The sequence below is a fragment of the Peromyscus maniculatus genome, chromosome 12 (assembly GCF_049852395.1).
Source record: "Peromyscus maniculatus bairdii isolate BWxNUB_F1_BW_parent chromosome 12, HU_Pman_BW_mat_3.1, whole genome shotgun sequence".
Classification (NCBI taxonomy): Eukaryota; Metazoa; Chordata; class Mammalia; order Rodentia; family Cricetidae; genus Peromyscus; species Peromyscus maniculatus.
In genome coordinates, this window is record NC_134863.1 from 7821825 (window position 1) to 7844102 (window position 22278).

Here is a 22278-nt window from a genome sequence, read left to right on the forward strand (position 1 = left end):
AAAACACTGAGTCTAAGTCCAGCACCCATGTAAAAGCTGGGTGTTACAGCACATGCTTATCATCCCAGCTCTAGAGAGGAGGGGACAGGAGGCTAAGGCTTGCTGGCCAGCCAGTTTAGCCAGATCAACGAGCACCAGGTTCAGTGAGAGACCGTGTCTAAAAAAGAGTAGAAAATGACTGAGGAAGACATCTAATGTCTCCACCTCTGACCTCTGCACACATACACACACGTGCCCTCCCTGCCCCTTCTCTTGAAAAAAGGTGGGTGGGGGAGCAGTGACCAACTGAAGAAACACAGCTCAGCAGTCAGGATGTGGCATGGCCAAGCTTACAGAAGACTTGAACCAAAGGATGACAGTGATGAACGAGGAGGATGTAATTATTAAAAAGGATTGGTACTGCTAACTCACCCCAGCCGCCCTGTCCCCCAAAAAACACTCAGCAACTCTTCCCTAGACTAAACAACTGGCCCCATGATTAAAGCACAAAACTGTGACCCTGCCTTATTGACTGCTTTATTGTTATCAGAGCAGTTTCTTTGTTTGGTTTGCTTTTTGTTTCTGGAACTCTTACACTTATGTATTTATTGGAGGGGGTGAAAAGTTCAGTGATACACAAGTAAAACAGAAGGCAACCTCAGAAGGTTGGTTCTCTCTACCATGTGGGTTCTGGGAATCAAACTCAGGTCTTCAGACTTGGTGGTAAGCTCCTGAGCCATCTTGCCAGCCCTGTAATGTCGTTTTGAAGGCTGCCTCAAGAAGAAAGGTACCTTCCTTGCAGAGAGTTGCCTACGGCCATCCACCTAAACACTCAGAGGCCATGGCAGTTGTGGTCCAAGGGAGCTCAGCTATTGTCAAGCTGGTAAGACATGCTGTCCATGTGGTGAACTTGCAATGGTAATCATGACTGGATTCAGAGTCACCTAGTAGACAGGATATGTCTATGAGGGCTCACCGTTCCAGACTGGAAGCTGGGAGGAGACTGGTGACAAGCAAGCATTCCCTTCCTCCGCTTCCTGATCTACCACTACCTTGCCGTGCTTACCCATCACAATGGGCTGAACCCTGAGTCAAAATCAATCCTCTACAACACTGGTTCTGTCAGAACTCGGCTCACAGAATAGACAGTAACACCTACTCAACTGATCTGAGACGGTAATCCAACAAGCCTTTGAAAAGTTGTAAACTTCAACAAACTTTTCAAACTGTCCTATACGATTTCTGTTTGGATATTGATATACCAATTTCTTTCTACTCTTATGAAGTACCTAAGATTCACAGCATGTGAGTGATAGTTACTACGTGTAGTGAACTATGCACAATAATTACCCCACTGTGAGTTCTCTGAGGATACATTTATGTCTTTCTGGAACCTATCCTGGCATTTAATTTATAAATAATAAACACATGTTTCCTTAAAATGGCTTTGAGTTTATATAGTCCTCTAAACCAATGGTCAACACATCTTTCTGAAAAGGACCCAGAAATAAAATTTCAGGCTTTGTAGCTTGGTTCACACTTCCTTCCCTCTGTGATTTACCTAACAAGAACAGATGGGCCAGATTTGGACCCTTGGCCACTCCTGGCAAAGTCTGCTAATAAAATAACCATCCAAAGTCCTAAGGAGAGCAGGACTACGTTCACTGTTCCTACGCTTGGGACAGTAGCCACTGGAGATGCCACCCACCCATACTCCTAAGAAACACCTACTTCCTCAAACCCCGATGGCTAAGAGATGAGGGCAGCCTAGAAGTGTGTGACTTAAGAACTATTTATCTACTTACAGTGCTGACTAGTTAGCCGCCTGAGGAGATCCAAAGTTCCTCATGGTTATTCATAAATGTAACTTGTGAGAAGACTTACTCTAAATGAAATCTTAGAATTAAATGGGCCACATACCTCTTCTCACTTCTCATTGAACAGAGAGGTCCCCTTGTTTCAACAACTCTGTCTGTAGGAATAAAAAGAAAGATCTTTACTAGCCAGTCACAGGTTGGAAATTCAACTCTCAGATTCAAAGTATCAGGACATTTGTTTGCACTGATGCTAATGTGAACTCCAAATCCACGGCTGCCTCACATACAAGCACCTAAAATACATGTAACTTTCTCTTTCTTCAATATACTCTTGAGCACAAATTGACACCAGATCATCTGATAAGCTAGTCATTCAGTGAACAATTCTTGGAGAAATTTAAGGAAGTTAATATGAAGTCAGTTAATTTTAGTCTCACAAAATATACTACTATACAGACATTTCGCAATTCAACTTAATCTTAAAGCAATTTTCTTTTTTAAAATAAAACTTCAGGTCTGCTAGCCAATGCCTTACAGCCTGACAATACTTACAGCGTGGTATACCATCTTTGAGTAGTGTGCCAATTTTAAACAAGCATGCTCTTACATGAACTACGGTCAATATCTTAAGATAGAGCTAAATCTAGAACTCACACTGTTTTGGAACAAAGTGGGTTGTTCTGACTCCATGACTCTGCTCCTCCACCCAGCCTTTGGTCTTTAATGTATCCATCTGACTTCTCTGAGAACTTAGGAAGACAAAAGGAAGAACATCAGCTCAGGCACAAAAGGAAAGACCTCAGTCACAGTGGAGAAAGGACTAACATTCCGACCCACAACACCAGGACGACAACGAAAACCCATATGATATGCAATAACCAAAGTTAAAACTCCCAAATAATAATTTATTTTTTCTGTATTCAGTAAGCTAGACAATTCTGTAACTCAACTTGATAGTTCTATACTTCGTGGGACTCGGTGTATTTGCAATCACTTGTTAGGATTACCAGGTGAACTGAAATCCTGAATTTATACCTTCCTGCCCATTCCTCCAGATAAATGTAAGACTAGACATCACTTCCTTTTGCTGCTGTTATCTACCTGTTCAAATCGCTGGCATATTTAATTAACAAGCAATCACATAAACAAAGTTCTTATGACCCAGTTAACTTTAATTTTATTTCTAAGTAGAGGATGCTAAAATGCAATCACTAGATACCTCAGAGACTGTATGTGTGTGTGCGTGCAGTAAGAAAAATGAAATACAGAAGGAGAGGCTGTGAGGGAATAAAGAGAAAAAAGGAGAGAAGGGACAGAAAGATGAGCAGAAGAAAGGAGCTAGGACAAAGGCAGAGAGACAGAAACTGTGGGAAATGCTCGTGTGGAGGAGGTTGGGCAGTGATTCCCTTTCTGTACATGAATAAGAGTTCATGTGAGTTAGATATGGTTTCCAATGCATATAATCTCAGCATGTGGGAGGCTGGGGCAGGAGAATTTCAAGTTCTAGGCTAGCCTGTGCTAGATAGTGAGATCACACTCTCAACCACAACAACCACAAAAAAAAGGGTTTGTGTAGGCAAAGGACTCTAAAGCTAACAGGAAATCCCATTTTGTAAGACAAACGATGCAGCCGGTTCTCTTCACACCAGCACCTCTCTAAAAACAGGACAAGGACACATGCTACAAAGCGTCCATCCTGTCAACTCTCACCTGTGATGTGAAGCGACAGGAGGCAGAGTGCTTCCATGACCACCTTCTTTAAGTCGCTCCAACAGCTTTCGATATTTTTCTCTTTCATCCTTTTGGACACCCTGAATAAAAAAGTATGCATGGTCAATAGTCGCACATAAAGCCTAAACTCAAATCTAACCATACATTGGCCAGTGAGATGCAGTCCACAGATGGACTGTATTTGGGGCACACTGTTCTTAAGTTGCTTTCATTAAATACCAACTTTATAAAAAATTTTAAAAATCCCAAATCCTGACCTCTTTAGAAAAAAATGAATTAACCTGGAGCTATGCCCTTTAGGTAGGCCATTTGCTTTTCATCCTACTTTAGTCATTACATTGTCTGCTGGAGCACCAGTTCTCAACCTGCAGGTACCGACCCCAGAGGGTTGAACACCCTTTCATAGCGGTGCCTAAGACCATCTGCATATCAAATGTTCACATTATAATTCATAACAGTAGCAAAAGTTACAGTTATGAAGTAGCAACAAAAATAATTTATGGTTGGGGTGGGGGTCACCACAACATGAGGAAGTGTATTCAAGGGTCACAGTATTAGGAAGGTTGAGAACCGCTGTGCTTGATCTTGGAGGCATTTACGTCTTTGACAGAACTTTTTTTGTTGAACAAAATTGAGTTGACCAGAAATTAACAGAAATAATCCACTTGATAATCCAAGTCCACATCACCAATGGCCTTGCAGCCACATTAATGTGTAGTCTCAGGCTTTATGGTCCATGGTCACCCTCAGCACCTCACCCAGCTGACCTCGCCTGGCCTTCCTGGACAGTAAACTCTGATTTTTTCTCCAGTCTCCACTGCCCATTACTCTCGTTCTGCTTGCCATAAATGCTGACGGCTCTGCCCACATCTCATCTCACACTCCATTCTTCCCCTGAAAAATCTTATCAGCTCCCTTGAATTAAATTACATCAATATGTAGAAAATTCAGAAACGTGTCTCTAACCCTGCCTTCTTCTCAAAATTCCCATCACCTATATCCAAGAGTCTACAGGAGAGGTCTTCTTGCGTGTTTCACAGGCACTTTAAACAATGTCCAAAACTGAAGTCAGCATCTTCCCCCTAAACACACAGGGTATCTTGGTCAGTGACATATATTTATCCAGAACTGAAATCTGGGCCTCAGGTTTTCCCTGGATGCCATGTGTGATTATTCTCAATTAACAAACGTGTCCTTGCTAAGACTGAGACCCACTGTCCTGGAATCTATCTGCTTAGTCCTGTCTCAGATCTCCTAAAACACTCAGGCTTCTCTTCTGAAAACCCACAGAGGGCCTCTGGCCCACTGTTCCTTGGCCTGTTTGCTGAACTCTAAGTTATGTAAAACTCCTGAAGGCAGGGGCCAAATCTAGTATACACATCCCCAATTCCTGAAAACTAGTGCAGTGTCTGGGATTTGAATAAATATTTCGATGAGCCAAGCAAATAGCTCCCAAACCATCTACCAAATTAAAACAGCGGATGGTATTGGGAAATGCCAGAGACAGAAATCCTCCTCAACATTCCTGGACTAAGTGAAGCTCTCCAGAGAGAAATGAAGGACTATCTCTTCATTACACTACGCGCTCTGAGAGGGGAGGAAAAGCAGAGTGACACATCAACATCATTTAGCACCTTCACTTCATCACAGTTACTGAAGTTATAAAACTAAGTTAGGCAGGGCATGACGGTGCATGTGTCTAATCCCAGCACTCAAGAGGCAAAGGCAGGCAAATTTCTGTGAGTTAGAGGCCAGCCTGGGCTACAGAGTGAGTTGCAGGCCAGCTCGGGCTATGTGGAGACCCTACCTTCAAAATTAAAATAGAAAAAGCAATCTCTTTCTAACAGGATTCTCTCCTTCTTCTAGGTGGACCTAACATCTGAAACTAACTCAAACTATGCGTGTCTAGAGTAGCTCTGGGTCGATAACTGTGCAGCAAGAGTACTTACTACGAGTCAACGCAGGCTGGGGAGGCCAGCAAGGGACGGGATGCTGGGACACTCAGGGTCACTGTACCCCTCCAGTACCTTTTGAATTGTATGCCACAGTACACAAATTATTACCCAAATTATAAAGCCACTAAAAACATTTAAGGTATCAGGCTGAAAGGACTTACCTCCTCCACAGTGCAATGGGGCCGCCTCACACCCTTGCCACCCTCTTCAGAGATCATCTCTGTTACACCCTGCTCCTGAGGTTTCCATGTTAAGGAACTCTCTGGATTGCTTTTGCTATGGCGACGGCCACTTGGTCTTCTATTATAGCCTTCTGATCTCAATGTAAAACTGGAGAATAAAAGAAAAAAAGAGAGAGAGAACATATCATTGAATTGGGATTTATTATTCTTCTGTTCTAACTTAAGACTGCTAGTTTTTAAACAATCATCATTTGCAAAGTTAGATACCCCAGCATTTCACTATGGAATGTCTGTCACATGAAAGCCCTCCTCCTCCCAGCCAGGACTCCAACCCTAACTCCAGATTTAGTTCCCTACTGCACACACCTCTCCCCTAACAGTGCACTTCCCTTTACTCAGTGTGCACCACTGAGATGTCAGCTAATGTCAGCAAATTCTATGCTGGGATGTGCAGCCATCACTATCGCAACCATTCAGAGGCTGAGGCTTAAAAACTGCTCCAAGCCAAGACTCTAAAACCAACTGGGCAAGGACAAGACCCATCTCAATTGTTAAAAGGTGTGTGTCAGGAGTGGCTAGGGGGGCATACATCAGTGGTAGTGTTCATCTAATATGCAAGGCCCTGGGTTCAATCCCTAAAACTTGAAAGGAAGAAAAGGGAGGTGGAAGGGGGAGGGAAGGAAGAGGGGAAAGATGGGAAAGGAAGGGAAGGGAAGAGAGAACGAAATGGGAAAGAAAAGGATGAAGAGGGAAGGAAGAGGTTAATGATTAATAAAGAAACAAAACACGGCAATAAAGCTGTGTCACTGCTGGTAGTGATACCACCTGCATCTCTCCTTGCTATTGCCAACAGCACAAACTGCTAGCACAGCTCTTGGTAAGTGCTCTGAAAAGGATAGCGCATGCCCAGATGCTATTTTCACAAAGACATTGTACTATATCTAAAAACATCCACTGTTCCTTAAATGGAAATACTAATGCCTTACAAAGAAAGGTTAAGGAGACATTCAGGATCAAAGCAGATTTTTAAAAGATGAAAAGCAAATAGTATGCAATCCTGAACTGGATCCTGGTCCTGAACAGGGGAAAAGTTACAATGGAAAAATTTAAATAAGACATATTAAAAAAAAAAAAAAGGTGCCAAACTTTATAACCTATAATTATATAAATCAATGTCCTCATCCTTAAGAAATAAACTCAAATATTTAAGAAAAAAAGGCAGGAGTCCAAGTGCTAACTCTCAAATGGTTTAGAAAAAAACTGCATGTACACATGACCAAGGAAGAGAAAGTGGATGCAGCCGAGTACCAGTCAGAGTGGGGTAAGGAAGGGTATCTGCCTGAGTGAACTTCAAATCACGGAAAGGAAACGCAGAGCAAAACTGACAGCATGGAAGAGAAAATCCAAAACTGTAAAAACATCAACACTCTTCAATCACTAGAAAAGAAAACCAGAACTATATAAAGCACCATCAGACAGCGAGACCTAACTGGTATCTATAGACTTTAGTCAGCAGTAGCAGACTACACATTCTGTTGAAGACGATGTGAAGCACCTTCCAAATGGGTAATACTGTAGACAAAAGCTGAAATGTTAAAAAACTTAAAAGTGAAATCAATGCAAAGTATATTCTCTGACCATAAAGGGACTAGCCAGAAATCACTATCAGAAAGATATAAGGACTATTCAAGTCCTTAGAAACTAAACAATGTACTTTGAACCTTGTAAATGAGTAACAGAAATGAGATAAAATTGTAAATGGAAGGGAAACAAGCCAGTCTTTAAGCTTGGTGGATGTCAAATGATGATCACGGGGAAACTGACTGCATAACTACATGTTTAGAGAATCAAGTTCATTTCTAAATACATGTCTCATGAACAAGAATATCCCTCAAAGAGTAAAACTGTCAAGCATGCAACACACACTTTTATTTTCTCCAATGTTACTGAAAATTTCTTTTATAGCATTCTAGGTAGAATCCCATCAGATTCCACATTGCATCCTGTTGCTATCTATCTGTGCTTCCATCTGATAAATCTTTGCCTTAAAGATAGAGTACAAGCCTGTGGTTTTGTAGAATGCATTTTAATTGTAAAACAACTGTATTTACTCACAGGTAAGTTTGGATGATCAGTTTCTACAAGAGCTATGGTGTCTCTTTGTGCTATGACAACCATTTCAATTTGAACTTTTATTAAGGTAGTACCAGGCAGGGTTCTCTATCAAAAGCCACCCCCCCTCTTCATCATTAATAAGGATTGGGGGAGATATTGTATGTCAATGTGAGTATCCTGGGCCTTATCAAATCCCCACTTTAGCTCAACCATGACTCATCCGCAGTCACCATTACTGAGATGGTCACAGATGGCAATCTTTCTCCTCTCTTCTCCACTCAGTCAGCATTTTCCTATAAAGATCCTCCTTTTCCACAATTTACATCCATCCGTTGGTATTTGTGTTCTGAGGTTTATTAATTTTGATGTTTAAATTGCCCTCTATTTGGCCACTGAATACCTATCAAGTTTTTTTCCCAAGTCAGGCTGGCATTTCACCAGTTTTGGGGCCCCTTCATGTTCTAATACAAGATACTCTTATGTCAATTTGTACTTTCCCTCCTGGCTTTACAATGTCTCTTTCATGTAAATTCAGAGGCACCTGGCTTTTAGTTTCTCATTTTTTCTCTCTCTCTCCTCTCCCTCCCCCTCCTCCTCCTCCTCCTCCTCCCCCTCCTCCCTCCCTCCCTCCCTCCCTCCCTCCCTCCCTCCCTCCCTCCCTCCCTCCCTCCCTCCCTCCCTCCCTCCCTCCCTCTCTCTCTCTCTCTCTCTCTCTCTCTCTCTCTCTCGGGTCCCACTGTGTAGCCCTGGCTAGGCTAGAACTGTCTATGTAAACCAAGCGGCCTTGACCTCAAAATCTCCTGCCTCTGCCTCCCAAGTGCTGGAATTAAAGATGTGTGCTGCCACAGCTGGCTTTCACTTAAGATGTTTTAAATTACCATTTTATGCATACATGTTTTGTCTGCATGTGCATCTGAGCACAATGTGCACACAGTACTTGTAGAGGCCAGATGAGGACATGAGAACCCTGGAACTTGAAAGCTACCATCTGAGTGCTGGAAACTGAACATGGATGGGTTCTCTACAAGTGCTCTAAAACACTGAGTCGACTCTCCAGCCACTCACCTTTCACTTGTAATTATAAGTCAATTATTAGCCAGGGATCACCAGATGTGTGCGCTTGTATGTGTTCACTTTTGCACACGTATGCTTGTGCATGTGAAATCAAGAGGCAACATCAAGCATCTACCTCTCCACCTCAATTTTTGAGGAACCTAGGAGCTCATCAATTCTGCTAGACTGGTTGGCCAATAAGCTCCAGCATTTGCCTGCTTCTCCCACTTCTGGCACTTGGATTAAGGATCTGTGTAGCTTTGGGATAGCTTCTACATGAATGCTAGGAATCCAATTTAGGTCCTTGTCTTTGTACAGCAAGAACTTGATTAACTGAACTCTCTCCAGGCCCACAATTTTATTCTTTCTTTTAAACAGGGTTTCTTTGTGTAGCCTTTGCTGTCCCAGAACTCGCTCTGTAGACCATGCGGGCTTTGAACTCAGAGATCCACCTGTCTCTGCTTCCTGAGTGCTGGGATTAAAGGTGTGCACCACCACTGCCCCAGCTCTGGCCCAGAATTTTTAATAAAGAATCTAACTTGAAAGATACAACTAAAATAAACCAAGGCAGGCTTAAGGAGAGCCCTGGGGACTAATGGAACAGAAAAAGCAGGGTCAAAGAAATTTAAAAATAATAAACAGTTTTTGAGGTAAGAAAAGGCACTGCACATTTATAACTGGAGCAAAATACTTAAGAAAAAAATTCATGCAAAGTGGAGAGGACTTTTAGAATTTAAAACCATGAGAGCTTAAAAAAAAAACAGAAGGCTAAAACAGAAAAATTGAGAGTTGGACTATACAAAGAGTTCAGGACAGCCTGAGTAACATAATAAATTCCAGTCTGGCATGGACTATGTGGTTGAGAGCCTATCTCAAACAACAACAATAACAAAACCTAAAAAACAATCAAATCCACAAGCAATAACAAGAGAAATCAATAAAACATGCCATGGGGGGGGGGGTTGTTTTTTGAGACAGAGTCTCTTTACACAGCCCTGGCTGTCCTGGAACTCACTCTGTAGACCAGGCTGGCTTTGAACTCAGAGATCTGCCTGCCTCTGCCTCTTAGTGCTGGGATTAAAGATCTCAGCCATCACACCTGACAAAACATGGCTTTATAATAAAAAGGTAAAAGAAGAAACTATGAACTTAGACATCCACGCAACAGCAATTCTAAAGAGTGACAATAAACATGGGACAGCTCCATGGGCAGAGGGGCTTGCTGCCAGGACTCATGGTGACCTCCAGTCAATCCCTGGGGCCCACGTGATGCAAAGAGAGAACCAACTCTCACAAACTGTCTTTGAACTCACACACACACACATACACACACACACACACTCACACAATTTAAAAGAAAGTGAACATTAATTCTTTTTAAAATGGCTTTCAGGGAGGCTGGAGCGATTGCTCAGGAGGTAAGAGCTCTTGCAATTCTTGCAGAGGACCAGGGTTCAGTTCCTAGCACCCACTGAATGTTTAATAACTCTGTAACTCCAATTCCAGGCATTCTAATGCCTTCTTCTGGCCTCCAAGGGCACTGCATGCACATGATACACACAGGCACAAAAGGCAAAACACTCATACACATAAAATAAAAACAGATATTGTATTTTCATTTTCACTTAATTCTAGGATGGTTTTTATTTCCCTTTTGGTTTCTCTCTTAACCCAGCTGCCATTCAGCAGTTTAGTTCCACAAGTCTGGGCAATTACTGCTGTTTCTACAGTTGTTGATATCCAGCTTTATTCTCTGGTGGCCAGATAGGATGCAGGATGTTATTTCAATCTTCCTACATTTATACTGAGAGTTGTCTTGTGTTCTACTATGTGGTCGTTTTTGGAGAAAATTACAATAGCTACTGAGAAGAACGTGCATTCCCTAACTAGACACCACACACTACCAAATAAAAGAGGAATGGGTTACCTCTTTTTTGAGTTGCTGGCTAACAGGGTCCCATAGACCAACCCCCTAAACATTGGTTACCCTTCAGAATTTGATGAGAATACCCTATTGCTGAAAAACACCACACACTTGAGTCAGGGCACAGAGAGAAATCTAGCTGGTACTTACTCACTGAAAGCTTAAATCATATTGGCTAGCTTTCACGGTGCTGGAAGGTACTATGCATACCCACCACAGAGGAAAAGTAATCACCAAACCCACCCAGCTATGAACCCAGCAAGCTACAACAATGGTGCAATAATAGCCCAAATGTTATGGGAGTAGCCAACCACATCATGAGATGGAACCCATTCCTGACACTAAGGCCAAGAACCTGTGACTGGATAGGGCATGGGCTCTAAGGGGAAATTTTAACTACTATTATTCTAATGGATATAGCAATAAAAATGACTCTTAATGGCTCATGTCTATAACCATCGACCAGTGTGCCCCTCAATCCTCATCAGACAAGCTTCTCCTGGGTATGGCTGTTAACACAGAAACCCACAATGGACCAATGTGCAGAGAATAAGAGACTTGAATGATCAGTCCTAAATGTGTGTCTAGACCACATTTCTTCCCTCAAGGTTCAGGGATCTATGCAGAAGAGCAGGAAGGAATGTAAGGGCCAGAGGTAGTAGATAATTTCAAGTGTTTTCCATACACAACAGGCAGATGCATTTGTGAACTCACAATGAGACTGTGACAACATGCACAAAAGCTCTGTAAGCTCAAGCCAGACAAAATCCTAGCATGGTGGTAGGTACAAAGTCCTATCCCTAGCTTAGGAGCTATTGGTATTTGGCTGCTTCTGGGAAAGTCAGTTTTCTTCAATGGAGTGACACCAGGTACATGTATCATGTTCCAAGGCAGGTCCCATACTCAGAAGTAGCTAGCAACACAAACTGGACTTGATGAGAGAGCGGGGAGCGGGGAAGGGGGAGGGGACACGACACATGAAGTTGAGTGGGCAGAGAGGAAGGGGAGGATCTGGCTGGGAGAAGTCGGAAAGGGGGGATGAACATGATCAAAATACACTGTGTGAAATTCTCAAAAAATAACTAAAAACATTATTTAAAAAAATAAAATAGGGGTCTACAGAGATGGCTCAGTGATTAAGAGTACTAGCTGCTCTTCCAGAGGACCAGAGCTGGGGGTTCAACGCCCTGTTCTGGCCTCCTCAGACACCAGCTATAAACACACAGATACCTATTCAGAGAAAGCACACATAGAATTATTAAAAGTAAAAATCTTAAAATGGTTTTCAAAACCCAATCATACTATGGACATGTAATACAGTTGGAAAGGAAACACTCAAATTCAAATCTAACTAGTCATATGATATTCAGCAAGTTATTACCCTCAGAGTGCCTACTTAATATTATTTTACAGAACAAAAGTGGAAATGCCTAAGCAGCAGTGAGTTCCACTTACAGAAAAGCAGACTTGAACACTTACCCAAAAGAAGGCAGGACTCTGCGTGGCTGATCTCGGGTCACTGTCACTCTGATCTTTGGATAGTCACTAATTCCATTAGGAGATTTATTACCTTTAAGAACATATTTGTAGTGAGAGGAAAAAATATTACCGTGAACAGCCTGCATCAGGACAGGAAATTTGTGTGGTAGAACCAACCATCTTATCTCTTTAAAAGCACAGGACTCCAGCATGAAGTTACAAAAGTTAAGGGAAAGCAATGGCGGATTAGGAAGATAGCTCTGTGGTACAGTATTACCAAAGATGGATGAGACCCTAAGCTCAGTTTTCACTACCACAAAACCACAACAGCCATCAAGTAACTGATACGAAAGCAATGTCTAAGTCAGATTCAGTTGGCATAAACTTTAAAACCAGGAGCTACAATAAACCTCCCTCCCCACGTTGTTCTCAGCTATTCTGGCCCCAGCAATGTCAAGGAACCAATACACAGGGGTACAAGTTTACTCACCTTTGCACGTCTGCGCCACAAGCGGTACCCTAACTCACAAGTGTGAGGAGCATAACTACAAAGCATCATTTCTCAGCCTCTTCTACTTGTGGCTTCTGAACCTAAACTTCTGTAACACTCATTTTCACTAACGTCCTCCTTTGTCTCTCAAACTACAAGTCTACCTACACGGCAAACACTACAACCGTATCCAGAACTCTGGCTTCTTCTGAGCTTTTCCCACAATCCTATTTTGTACAGTACATACAATTACAATCCCCCTTCAGGGTGTAATGACAATATGCAAGTCTATACAAGTGCAGGAATCAGGAATTAGGGTTGCTCATTAAATATATGATGAACTTCAAGCAAGAACAAGGTCTCCTGATGTTTCTGACAGTGTTGACTCAGTGCCTGGCACATAGTAAGCTCTCGACGATATTTTTTTTAAGATTTATTTTGTTTTTAATTATGTGTGGATGTGTGTGTGTGTGTGTGTGTGTGTGTGTGTGTGTGTGTGTGTGTGTGTCCGTGTCCAGAAGAGTGTACCATATCCTCTGGAGCTGGAGTTACAGGAAGTTGTGAGCTGCCTGATATGGGTGCTGGAATCTATACCCAGGTCCTCTACAAGAGCAGTACACACTCTTAACTACCCAGCCATCTCTCCAGCCCTTTCTTGTTTTTTAATCAATGAGACTTGATCTGAAGTCACAATAATATATATAAACAGAAAGCACAGTAGTCAACTCAAGACAAGAATGCTAAAATTAAGCTCCAGGTTGAACATCCTTATGTGAAAACCTGGGTGCTGATACTGAGGTTTCCAGTTTCAGATTTCAGATCAGGGATGCTCAACTGGTGAGGACCATGCAAATATCCCGAAAATCTGAGACACTGTAAACCAGAGATATTTCTGGTCCCAAGGATTTAAGGTAAAACCTACACTTGTTTTGTTATGGTTGTTCTTGCTTTTTTTTTTTTAAACCACGTCTATGTAGCCCTGGCTATCCTGGAACTCACTCTGTAGACTAGGCTAGCCTCAAACTCAGAGATCTGTCTGCCTTTGCTGCAGGAGTACTGGGATTAAATGTGTGCACCACCATCTGAATGGCACCCAAGGAACAACATCAAAGGTTATCCTTCAACTAAAATACTCACAGTGTTCAAGACTTCCAACTTACTCTTACTTACTTGCGATTTGATTAAAAAAAAAAACAAACCACAACTGTGAGTTAATGTCCCCTTCGCCAGATGAGAAACTGAGACACAGACATTAAGGAACCTTTTAGAGTTCCACGTCTGGTAAAAGGTAGACCTTAGCCCTACTTGTTTTGATGGACAGTAAAGAGACTACACCTTTATTCTTCTCCTAATCCAAAGTGGTGCTTTCCTCTCACACTCTTCTGACTTAGGGGACACAGGCAGAAAGAAGTACAGCTTAGCGAGAGCAGCTGAGCACCTCACCCAGTTTCAGCATGCTGTTGCAGGATCCAGAACCCGTCAGTTCACAAGACGAAGAGTTCGAAAATACCTAAAAGAAAGCAGTCACTCCTGTAGCACCTAAGCTTGCAAATTTAAAATCGTTTCTAACTTAAAAGCTCATTCTATTCATGATTATTTTCAAGTTAGAACACAGAAATAACATCATTAAGAAAAAAAAGTTGTCAAAATTGACAAAACTGTTAAAAAGATAATTACATTTTCTCCACAAATAGTTAAATAAGCAAAAAACAAATTTCCTTTTTCAAGACGGAGACTCGCTGTCCAGATCAGGATGACCTCACACTCACCCTACTCTGTTCTTCTGTTTTTTAAGACAGTGTTTGACTCTGTAGCCCAGGTTGGCCTGAGACTTACTATGTAGCCAGGCTGGTCTCAAGCTCATAATGATTCTTCTATCTCAACCTCCTATGAATTACAGGCATTAATCACTGTACCTGGCCTTTTCTTTCTTCTTTTTTTTTTAGGCAAGGGTCTCACTGGGTTGTCACAAATGGTCCTGAATGTCCAAGGTCAGCCAACTCTCGTGCAGCAGACTTGTGAACACTAGGATCACAAGAGTGTGCCATCAAGCTAGGTAAGCCAATATTCTTTTTATAAAAAGTACTGCATTCTTGTGTGTGTGTGTATGCATGTGTGCGTGCGTGCGTGTGTGTGTGTGTGTGTGTGTGTGTGTGTGTGTGTGTGTGTGTATGCATGTGCCTGTGCATGTGTGTCTGCGTGTGCGTGCATGGACGGAGGGCAGAGGACAACTTGTGGGCATTAGCTCTCTTTCTACAGTGTGGGTCCTGGGGATTGAACTAAGTTCATCAGGCTTAGCAGCAATCCTCAGTTTGCTTTAGTCTTTACTCACTGAGCCATAAATATTTTTATGATACTTAAATTTTTAACCTTTAATTTCTTGACCTTCATATCAGAGCTAATAAATGCATGTTCATTTCTGGAAATAAGTCAACCTATATGTAATTCCCCAAAAGACTAGAATATTTTTTAAATTCAATTTACAAACATTACAGTGTGTAGGGACTCAGTAATAGACTCATGCTTAAGACATACAAGACCTGGGGGCTGGAGAGATGGCTCAATGGTTAAGAGCACTCACTGCTCTTCCAGAGGTCCTGAGTTCAATTCCCAGCAACCACATGGTGGCTCACAGCCACCTGTAATGAGATCTGGTGCCCTCTTCTGGCCTGCAAGGACACATGCAGGCAGAATACTGTATACATAACAAATAAGTAAATCTTAATAAAATAAAATAAGATATACAAGACCCATATCCCACACACCTATAATCACAGCACTCAGGAGACAGAGGCAAGTGGATCTCTAAGTTCAAGACCAGCCTAGTTTACACAGTGGGTTCCAGGATAGCCATGGCTATGAAAAGAGACTGTCTCAAAAACAAACAGACAAACAAACAAAGGATTTACGAGGTCCCGGGTTCCATCTCTACACAGAAAATCAAAAAGGGAAAGGAAAAAAAAAGACCAGTATCCAAGCCCCATCTCCACTGACCTCTCCTGAAGGGGCCACATTCCGTGTTCCATTACACGCAGAAGACACCATGGGTTTTGTGGTCAGCTGTAACGGCAATCTAAACAAACTCGCAACATTGTAGAAATTGTTTTTCACGTGGTGAATGAAGCAATCTAGAAAGTACCAACAAATTATAAAAATGGAGCACTAATTGCAGAAAAAAAATCATTATGTTTTGAAAAGAACCTATCTTAGTTTTTAATAAAATCTCATGTTTGAACACTGAAACAAAACTGTATCTATAAAAGTATTTTGGGCCATCAGGATGGCTTAGTGAGTAACACTGCTTGCTATGTGAGCCCAGCAACCTGAGTTTGATTTCCAGAACCCATGTAAAGACTGAGGGGACTGACTCCACAAAGTTGTCCTCTGACCTCCACAGGAATGCCACGGCACAACTCCACTCACACCTGTGCATCATACACACATGAATAATAAATACCTTTTCCAACCAAACAAATGGAATTCTTCTAACACATGAATTTTGTTTTAATCAACTATCACAGCTGTGATTCACCAAGAAATGATCTGAAATAGCAGCTTTTGAGCAGTAAGCTTTGTAGAACACATAAAATGAAACTTCGCAGAGATGAGGTAAGTGAACAAGGGACATACATACTGATGGGCGTGGAAAGCCTGGAGAGAGCACTGACATCACTGTCAGTCTGCCCTTGCTTCCCGGGCAGGCAACAACAGGACTGCCTTAAACAAAGCCCCTCCTAAACCCGGAGTGAGTGAAGTACAACACATACGGTTCTTGAGCATCTAGGACAAAGAAAAACTGTCCCACCACTGAACCTGACTCGTTGGACAATCTCAAGCTCACTTCTCCCTGGTACCAAAGATTACAAAATAGAGAAGTAAACAAATGTGGGGGGAAGAGGGGGGATGGATTTCAGTGCTCCTCCACTTCCTTTTTTTATAATACTACCTCCTTACTTCCTTCACATCTATGTTTCCTAGTTTCCCTTGTACTCACTAATTATAGTGTAAAGAACTAGTTTCTACTTCTGAGAAAAATAGCCTAAATTGATGGCTTTAATCAAGAGTTTCAATATAGATAAAATATGAAATAAATACTCTCTAGAAAGGGGAACAGCTCAAATAAGCGAGGAAATGTGTTGGTCAGGTGGAGCAGAGTCCAACTTGGAAGTAATCCACTTGTTTGCTGACTACGATGGTGCATACTTGTAATTCCAACCTTCAGGAGGCTGAAGCATCCTGTCCTAATTAGGGTTACTATTACTGTGATGAAACACCATGACCAAAGCAACCTGGAGAGGAAAGGGTTTATTTGGCTTACGCTCTATCATCACTGTTCTTCTTCAAAGGGAGTCAGGACAGAACTCACACAGGACGGGAACCTGAGGGCAGGAGCTGATGCAGAGGCCATGGAGGACTGCTGCTTACTGGCTTGCTCCTCATAGCTTGCTCAGCCTGCTTTCTTATAGAACACAGGACAACCAGTCCAGTGGGACCGCAATGGGCTGGGCCCTCCCACATCACTCACTAATTAAGAAAATGTCCTACAGGCTTACTTGCAGCTAGATCTTATGGAGGCATTTTCTCAACTGATGCTCCTTCTCCAATGACTCTGGCTTGAGTCAAATTGACATAAAAATAGCAAGCATACATCCCAAGTTCATGAGGTGAATCCCAAGCTGGAGACCAGCCTGGGCAACATAATGAACTTAAGGATAGCCTGAGCTACATATGGAGACCCTTTCTCAAAAAAGAGAAGTACTAACATTTTCAAATTATTGTTTTTCATTTCAAGAATTGAGAGACAATTCCAGGTTATTTCTACAATAAATTGAGGATCATTTCTACTTGGGTCTATCCCAATACTGTGTTAAATTATCCTGACTCATACAAAGGAAGAGCTCATCTGTAAAGACTCAGACCGCCCTGTGTTCCTGAGACTCTGGCTTTCACTGTAAACTCGTGGGTCTGTTCTGAGGCCCTCCTTCCTTCCTTTTACCTCTGCTGTCTCTGCTCCCCAAGGCCACCTGGTTATCCAATGTAAAAGCCAGAAGCCAGGTGTGGTTACCTAGTACTTCAGTTTAAATTAGTGAAAAGTAAAAATTCAGTTCTTTATTGAGGTGTGATGGCTCACATCTGTACTCCAGAACTTGGGAGGCTAAGGAAAAGCCAATTTGGATTACTTAAACACAGACACAGACAGACAGACAGACAGACACACACACACACACACACACACACACATACACACACACACAAAATTTTTTTAATTAAAACCTTGAAATGTGGAGTTAAACTAGCCACATTTCAAGCACACCACAGTCATTTCCCAAGAAGATCAGATGGTCAGCATGCTGTGCTACCCAGCTTCATCTCCAGTTCAGATTCCTTCCTCTTGGTTTGCAGTAAGGAAAGCAAACACTGTTTTCAACAGAAATGATGGCGTGGGCTGATCTTCAGAAGAGAAGTAAACAATTACCATACACAACCAGTCCTGGAACCTTCTCTAATACCACCAAAGTTTGGTTTTGTTTTGCAGTGCTAGGAACTGATCTTTGGGTATTGCATGTTAGACAATCACTGAGCTTATTCCCACCTCTTATTACTTTACTTTGAAACAGGGTCTCATTAAGTTGTCTAAGCAGGCTCTGAACTTCTGACCTACCTGCTTCAACATCCTCAGTAGCTAAGACTATAGGCCTGTGTTAACCAGGCCCTGGGTACCACCAGTTGTTTTTTGTTTTTATCTTTTTTTTTTTTTTTTGTAATGTTGCTTTATGTATTTTACTACATTTAATTACAAGCTAATATTTATTTATATTCATTTTTTAAAGTAGTTCACTTTTTTCTTAGTTAAAAATGATGGTAGACAGATCAAGTACTCATTTTTTGATTTCCTGTAATTGTGTAAGATCAAGACATACTCAGTATTTACTGGATTTGAATGAAACATCAACAAGTTCCACAGTGAACCAATACATCTGGAACAGACGCAAATTCCCAATCACTGTTGAAAAAAGGAAACATACTGTAGTATTCTACTGTGTCTTTCTCTTCAATTTGTGTGTATTCTCTTCTACCAGTAAGACACAAGAAAGTAGATTTGAGATGGTTTCCTTTGCAAAAGTAAAGAAAAATTAACTTTTTATTATAGAAGACTTCAGAACTTCAAACACACATTCAACACACATATCTGAAAGACACAAGTGGCCACCTCTAGGAAAGACAATGGCACAGGGAAAGGCAGGAAAGGGGCAACTTTTCACTGTCGGAACATATTACCTTTTGAATTTTGTTCCATGCATGTATTGTTCCTACTAAAAGAAATGAAAGCCAGGCGTTGGTGGCACACACCTTTAATCCCAGCACTTGGGAGGCAGAGCCAGGCATATCTCTGTGAGTTCGAGGCCAGCTTGGGCTACCAAGTGAGTTCCAGGAAAGCACAAAGCTACAGAGAAACCGTCTTGAAAAACCCAAAAAAAAAAAAGAAAGAAAAAGAAAGAAAGAGAGAGAGAGAGAGAGAGAGAGAGAGAGAGAGAGAGAGAGAGAAAGAAAGAAAGAAAGAAAGAAAGAAAGAAAGAAAGAAAGAAAGAAAGAAAGAAGAAATGAATTTTTAAAATGTAGTACCTAATCTTGGTCTTTTAGCTGGGACTTCATCAGTGTCCACTGTAGCAGAAAACAGAGTGCTGTAAAGAAAGGAAAAGAAGTGTGTATATACATATGTAATACATGTATTTCTATAAATAAACTTACCCAGAGCTGGAGATGTGACTCAGTTGTACAGCATGTGTTTAATATGTAAAAGACCCTAGGTTCAACATCAAACACCAAAACAAAAACTTTATACCATACTACATTCCTTCTTCCAACTACTAGTCATAGATGAGATGAAACGTATAAAACAGAAAGCTGAACCCAACACTCCCTACAGTGTAACAATGTGTAATCTGGTCAAATTAAACCAATGAATCATTTGCTTTTGAACAATGACCCCAAAGACAGACATTTTTTATTTCAAGTGACAATATTAGCAGCCTTAAGAGGTTAGGTTATTGGAGGGGCTTTTGGGGGAGAGTGCTTAACTGCCCCTCCCCACCCTTACCTCAGTGCTGAGGACTGAAGACAGGACAGGCATGATAGACAAGCACCCCACCACTAAGGCACACTTCTAGTCCCTAAAAGGAGTTGCATTGGTTTGGTTTGGTTTTGTTTGAGGGGGGAGGGTGGGTCAAGACAGGGCTTCTCTGTGTAACAGCCCTGGCTGTCCTGGAACTCGCTCTCTAGACCAGGCTGGTCTTGAACTCACAGAGATCCACCTGCCTCTGCCTCCTAAGTGCTGGGATCAAAAGTGTGGGCCAGCCACCACTGCCCAGCAAGTTTTTTTGTTAGACTCGAGCCCCTAAATATAGTAAGGAACAGCGGTGTAGGCAACTAGAATTCAAGGCTGGCCTGGACCTAAACACACACAAAGGGGCGGGGGACGGTGCAATGAATGACTCTGATGGACCATGAACCAGAATAACTGTGAGATTAACAGTCCCCATTCAATAAAATACGCAGTTTCATGGTACACCAGACCCAGCATTAAACAGTCTGCCCTTACGTAGTCTTATAAACATCACTTTAGGAACTTTATAACAAATTATTCTTCTCTCTGGAATATGTGCTACGGTTTAGCTAACACCCAATTCCATCAGTGACCTACATTCCTAGAATCATCTATGAATCATTTTGTTCTACTTCCCCTAAACCAATCTTTCATCCATTTCTCTTGACCTGGAAACACAAAAATAATAACCATCATCATAATGAATGAAGCAGACACAGCAAAGTAAGGAAAGGAAGGAGAGAAGGATAGGAGAGACTTATGGGGAATATAGAATTTGCACCGTATTTTAATCTCTAGACAAATCCTTAATTAAAGGGGAAGACTGTAAAATAAGTAAAGGAGTAGATGCTAAGTAATAACATTGGCAATTTCCCTCTAATTTTGACCAAGTCTTGGAGTGCGGTACCTACTTTCTTTCTGCTTCTTACACCGATGCTAAAGAACGGGACCATTCTCCTCCCCTCTGGCCCCCCACACACACGGCTGCTGTCAAACAAGACGACTGCTGTTCCTTGGTGCGAGGAGAACAGTACTCGAAGTCAAATGACTGTGGGCAAACTCCTAACCTACTGGCGGGTCCCTCCTTGCGCTGCCCGCCCGCTATGGCATCGGAGACCGGAGCTGGACGGGGCGAGCAGCACAGCGCCTGCCTCCCGCGGCCCCTCGGCTCACAGTTAGAGGGGCGGGCTCGCCCCAGGCCTCCGCGGTCCCGGAGCCGCCGGTTCCCACAGGCCCGCGGCGCCCAACGCCAGCGCGGGGGAGGGGACCGGCGCGCGGCCGCCTTACCTGCTCGAGCGCCGCCTCTTGAGCAGGGCGCGGGCCCCGGGCGCGGGCCGCTCGCACAAGCGGAGAATGGTGCCGAGAACCTTAGCCAGCCATCTGTACATTCCAGGCCTGAGCAGCAGCGGCGGCCGACACACCCCGAGACGCGAACCCCAGAGCTGTCGCCGCCGCCGCTGCCGCCTTCGCTGCTTCGGCCGTAGCCAGGTTCAGGCGCGGGCTTGTGACGCCATCAGACGGCCCGCAGATTCGACGTTTCCCGGGGGCCTATGGGCGGACCCTCTCCGCGCTGCTGACGTCACCCTCTTCCGCCCAACGGGAAAAGCAGCCTCCGCAATCTGCGCACGCGCAGCCTGGCCCCGCTCCTTGTAAAGTCTCGCAACAGGAAGTCGGCCTGGCCGAGCGGGCTCTTGCGCAGACCTGATTGGCAGGATGGTGGGCGGGGCTTTCTCTTCGGCGGAGCCAGTCAGGAGTCGGCCTCGGGACAAGGCCCACAGACCCAGACCACGTGTACCGCTGCTGAGTGGTGAGAGCTACCTGAGCCTCCTAACACAGTGTGGGCGCTCTGTGAAAGAATGCACCCCGTGAAAATAGGTCAGGTTGGCTGTCGGGTGTTTAACGTCTTACTCTCCATTTTGCATGTACATTGGCCTCATACGTTACAGGGATTGTTGCCGTCATGATCACAGCAAGCAAAGCAATAGGGAGTATGCCTGTCATAAAAGCCAAAGGTATATAACAATTAAATCATGTGTCTAAGATAATAAAGCTGTCCACCAGCATTTGAACAAGAGTCCAAGTACTAGGGCCCATTCGACGTTCTTAAGGTCAAGCCTACCGGGAGAGACATTTTCACAGATAATTATAAGTTAGAATACAAGATAATTAGCTGCTGCCATGAATAGGGGTGCAAAGTGCAAAGAAGCCAGAGAAAGGAAGACCACATGCTGAGAAGGGAGGGCAGAAGGACGCATCCTTAGGAAAGTGGTGTGGGATATTTGTACACTGTGTGAAGATGTATTGTTGTGATTGGTGTGATAAAGAGCTAAATGGCCAATAGCTAGACAGGGAGGATAGGCAGGATTGGGGGGGAAGAGGAGAAGGAATCACAGTCGTGAATAATCTGAGAGAAATGCCAATGATACACAGAAGGAGTCAGACATTCAG

The 22278-nt window shown here is 42.9% G+C and overlaps 1 protein-coding gene across 4 annotated transcripts in view; it reads right to left on the reverse strand.

Moving 5' to 3' along the window:
• The window catches only part of Senp2 (SUMO specific peptidase 2), a 44794-nt gene extending 23053 nt beyond the window's left edge, over window positions 1-21741 (reverse strand). Inside the window, exons 1-9 of one of the 4 annotated variants that reach the window (XM_006987727.4) lie at window positions 21118-21741; window positions 19350-19408; window positions 15720-15853; window positions 14169-14235; window positions 12236-12326; window positions 5644-5812; window positions 3507-3607; window positions 2451-2545; window positions 1900-1951 (exon numbers count right to left, since the gene is read on the reverse strand). In XM_006987727.4, the coding sequence (XP_006987789.1) occupies window positions 1900-1951; window positions 2451-2545; window positions 3507-3607; window positions 5644-5812; window positions 12236-12326; window positions 14169-14235; window positions 15720-15853; window positions 19350-19408; window positions 21118-21218 (869 nt within the window). In that variant the 5' untranslated portion in view covers window positions 21219-21741. Of the gene's footprint in view, window positions 1-1899; window positions 1952-2450; window positions 2546-3506; window positions 3608-5643; window positions 5813-12235; window positions 12327-14168; window positions 14236-15719; window positions 15854-19349; window positions 19409-19824; window positions 19844-20741; window positions 21093-21117 lie in introns of those variants that run through there. The other 3 variants (XM_016006263.3, XM_076548537.1, XM_076548538.1) reach the window with 3 other exon arrangements.
• Window positions 21742-22278: the final 537 nt, after the last annotated feature.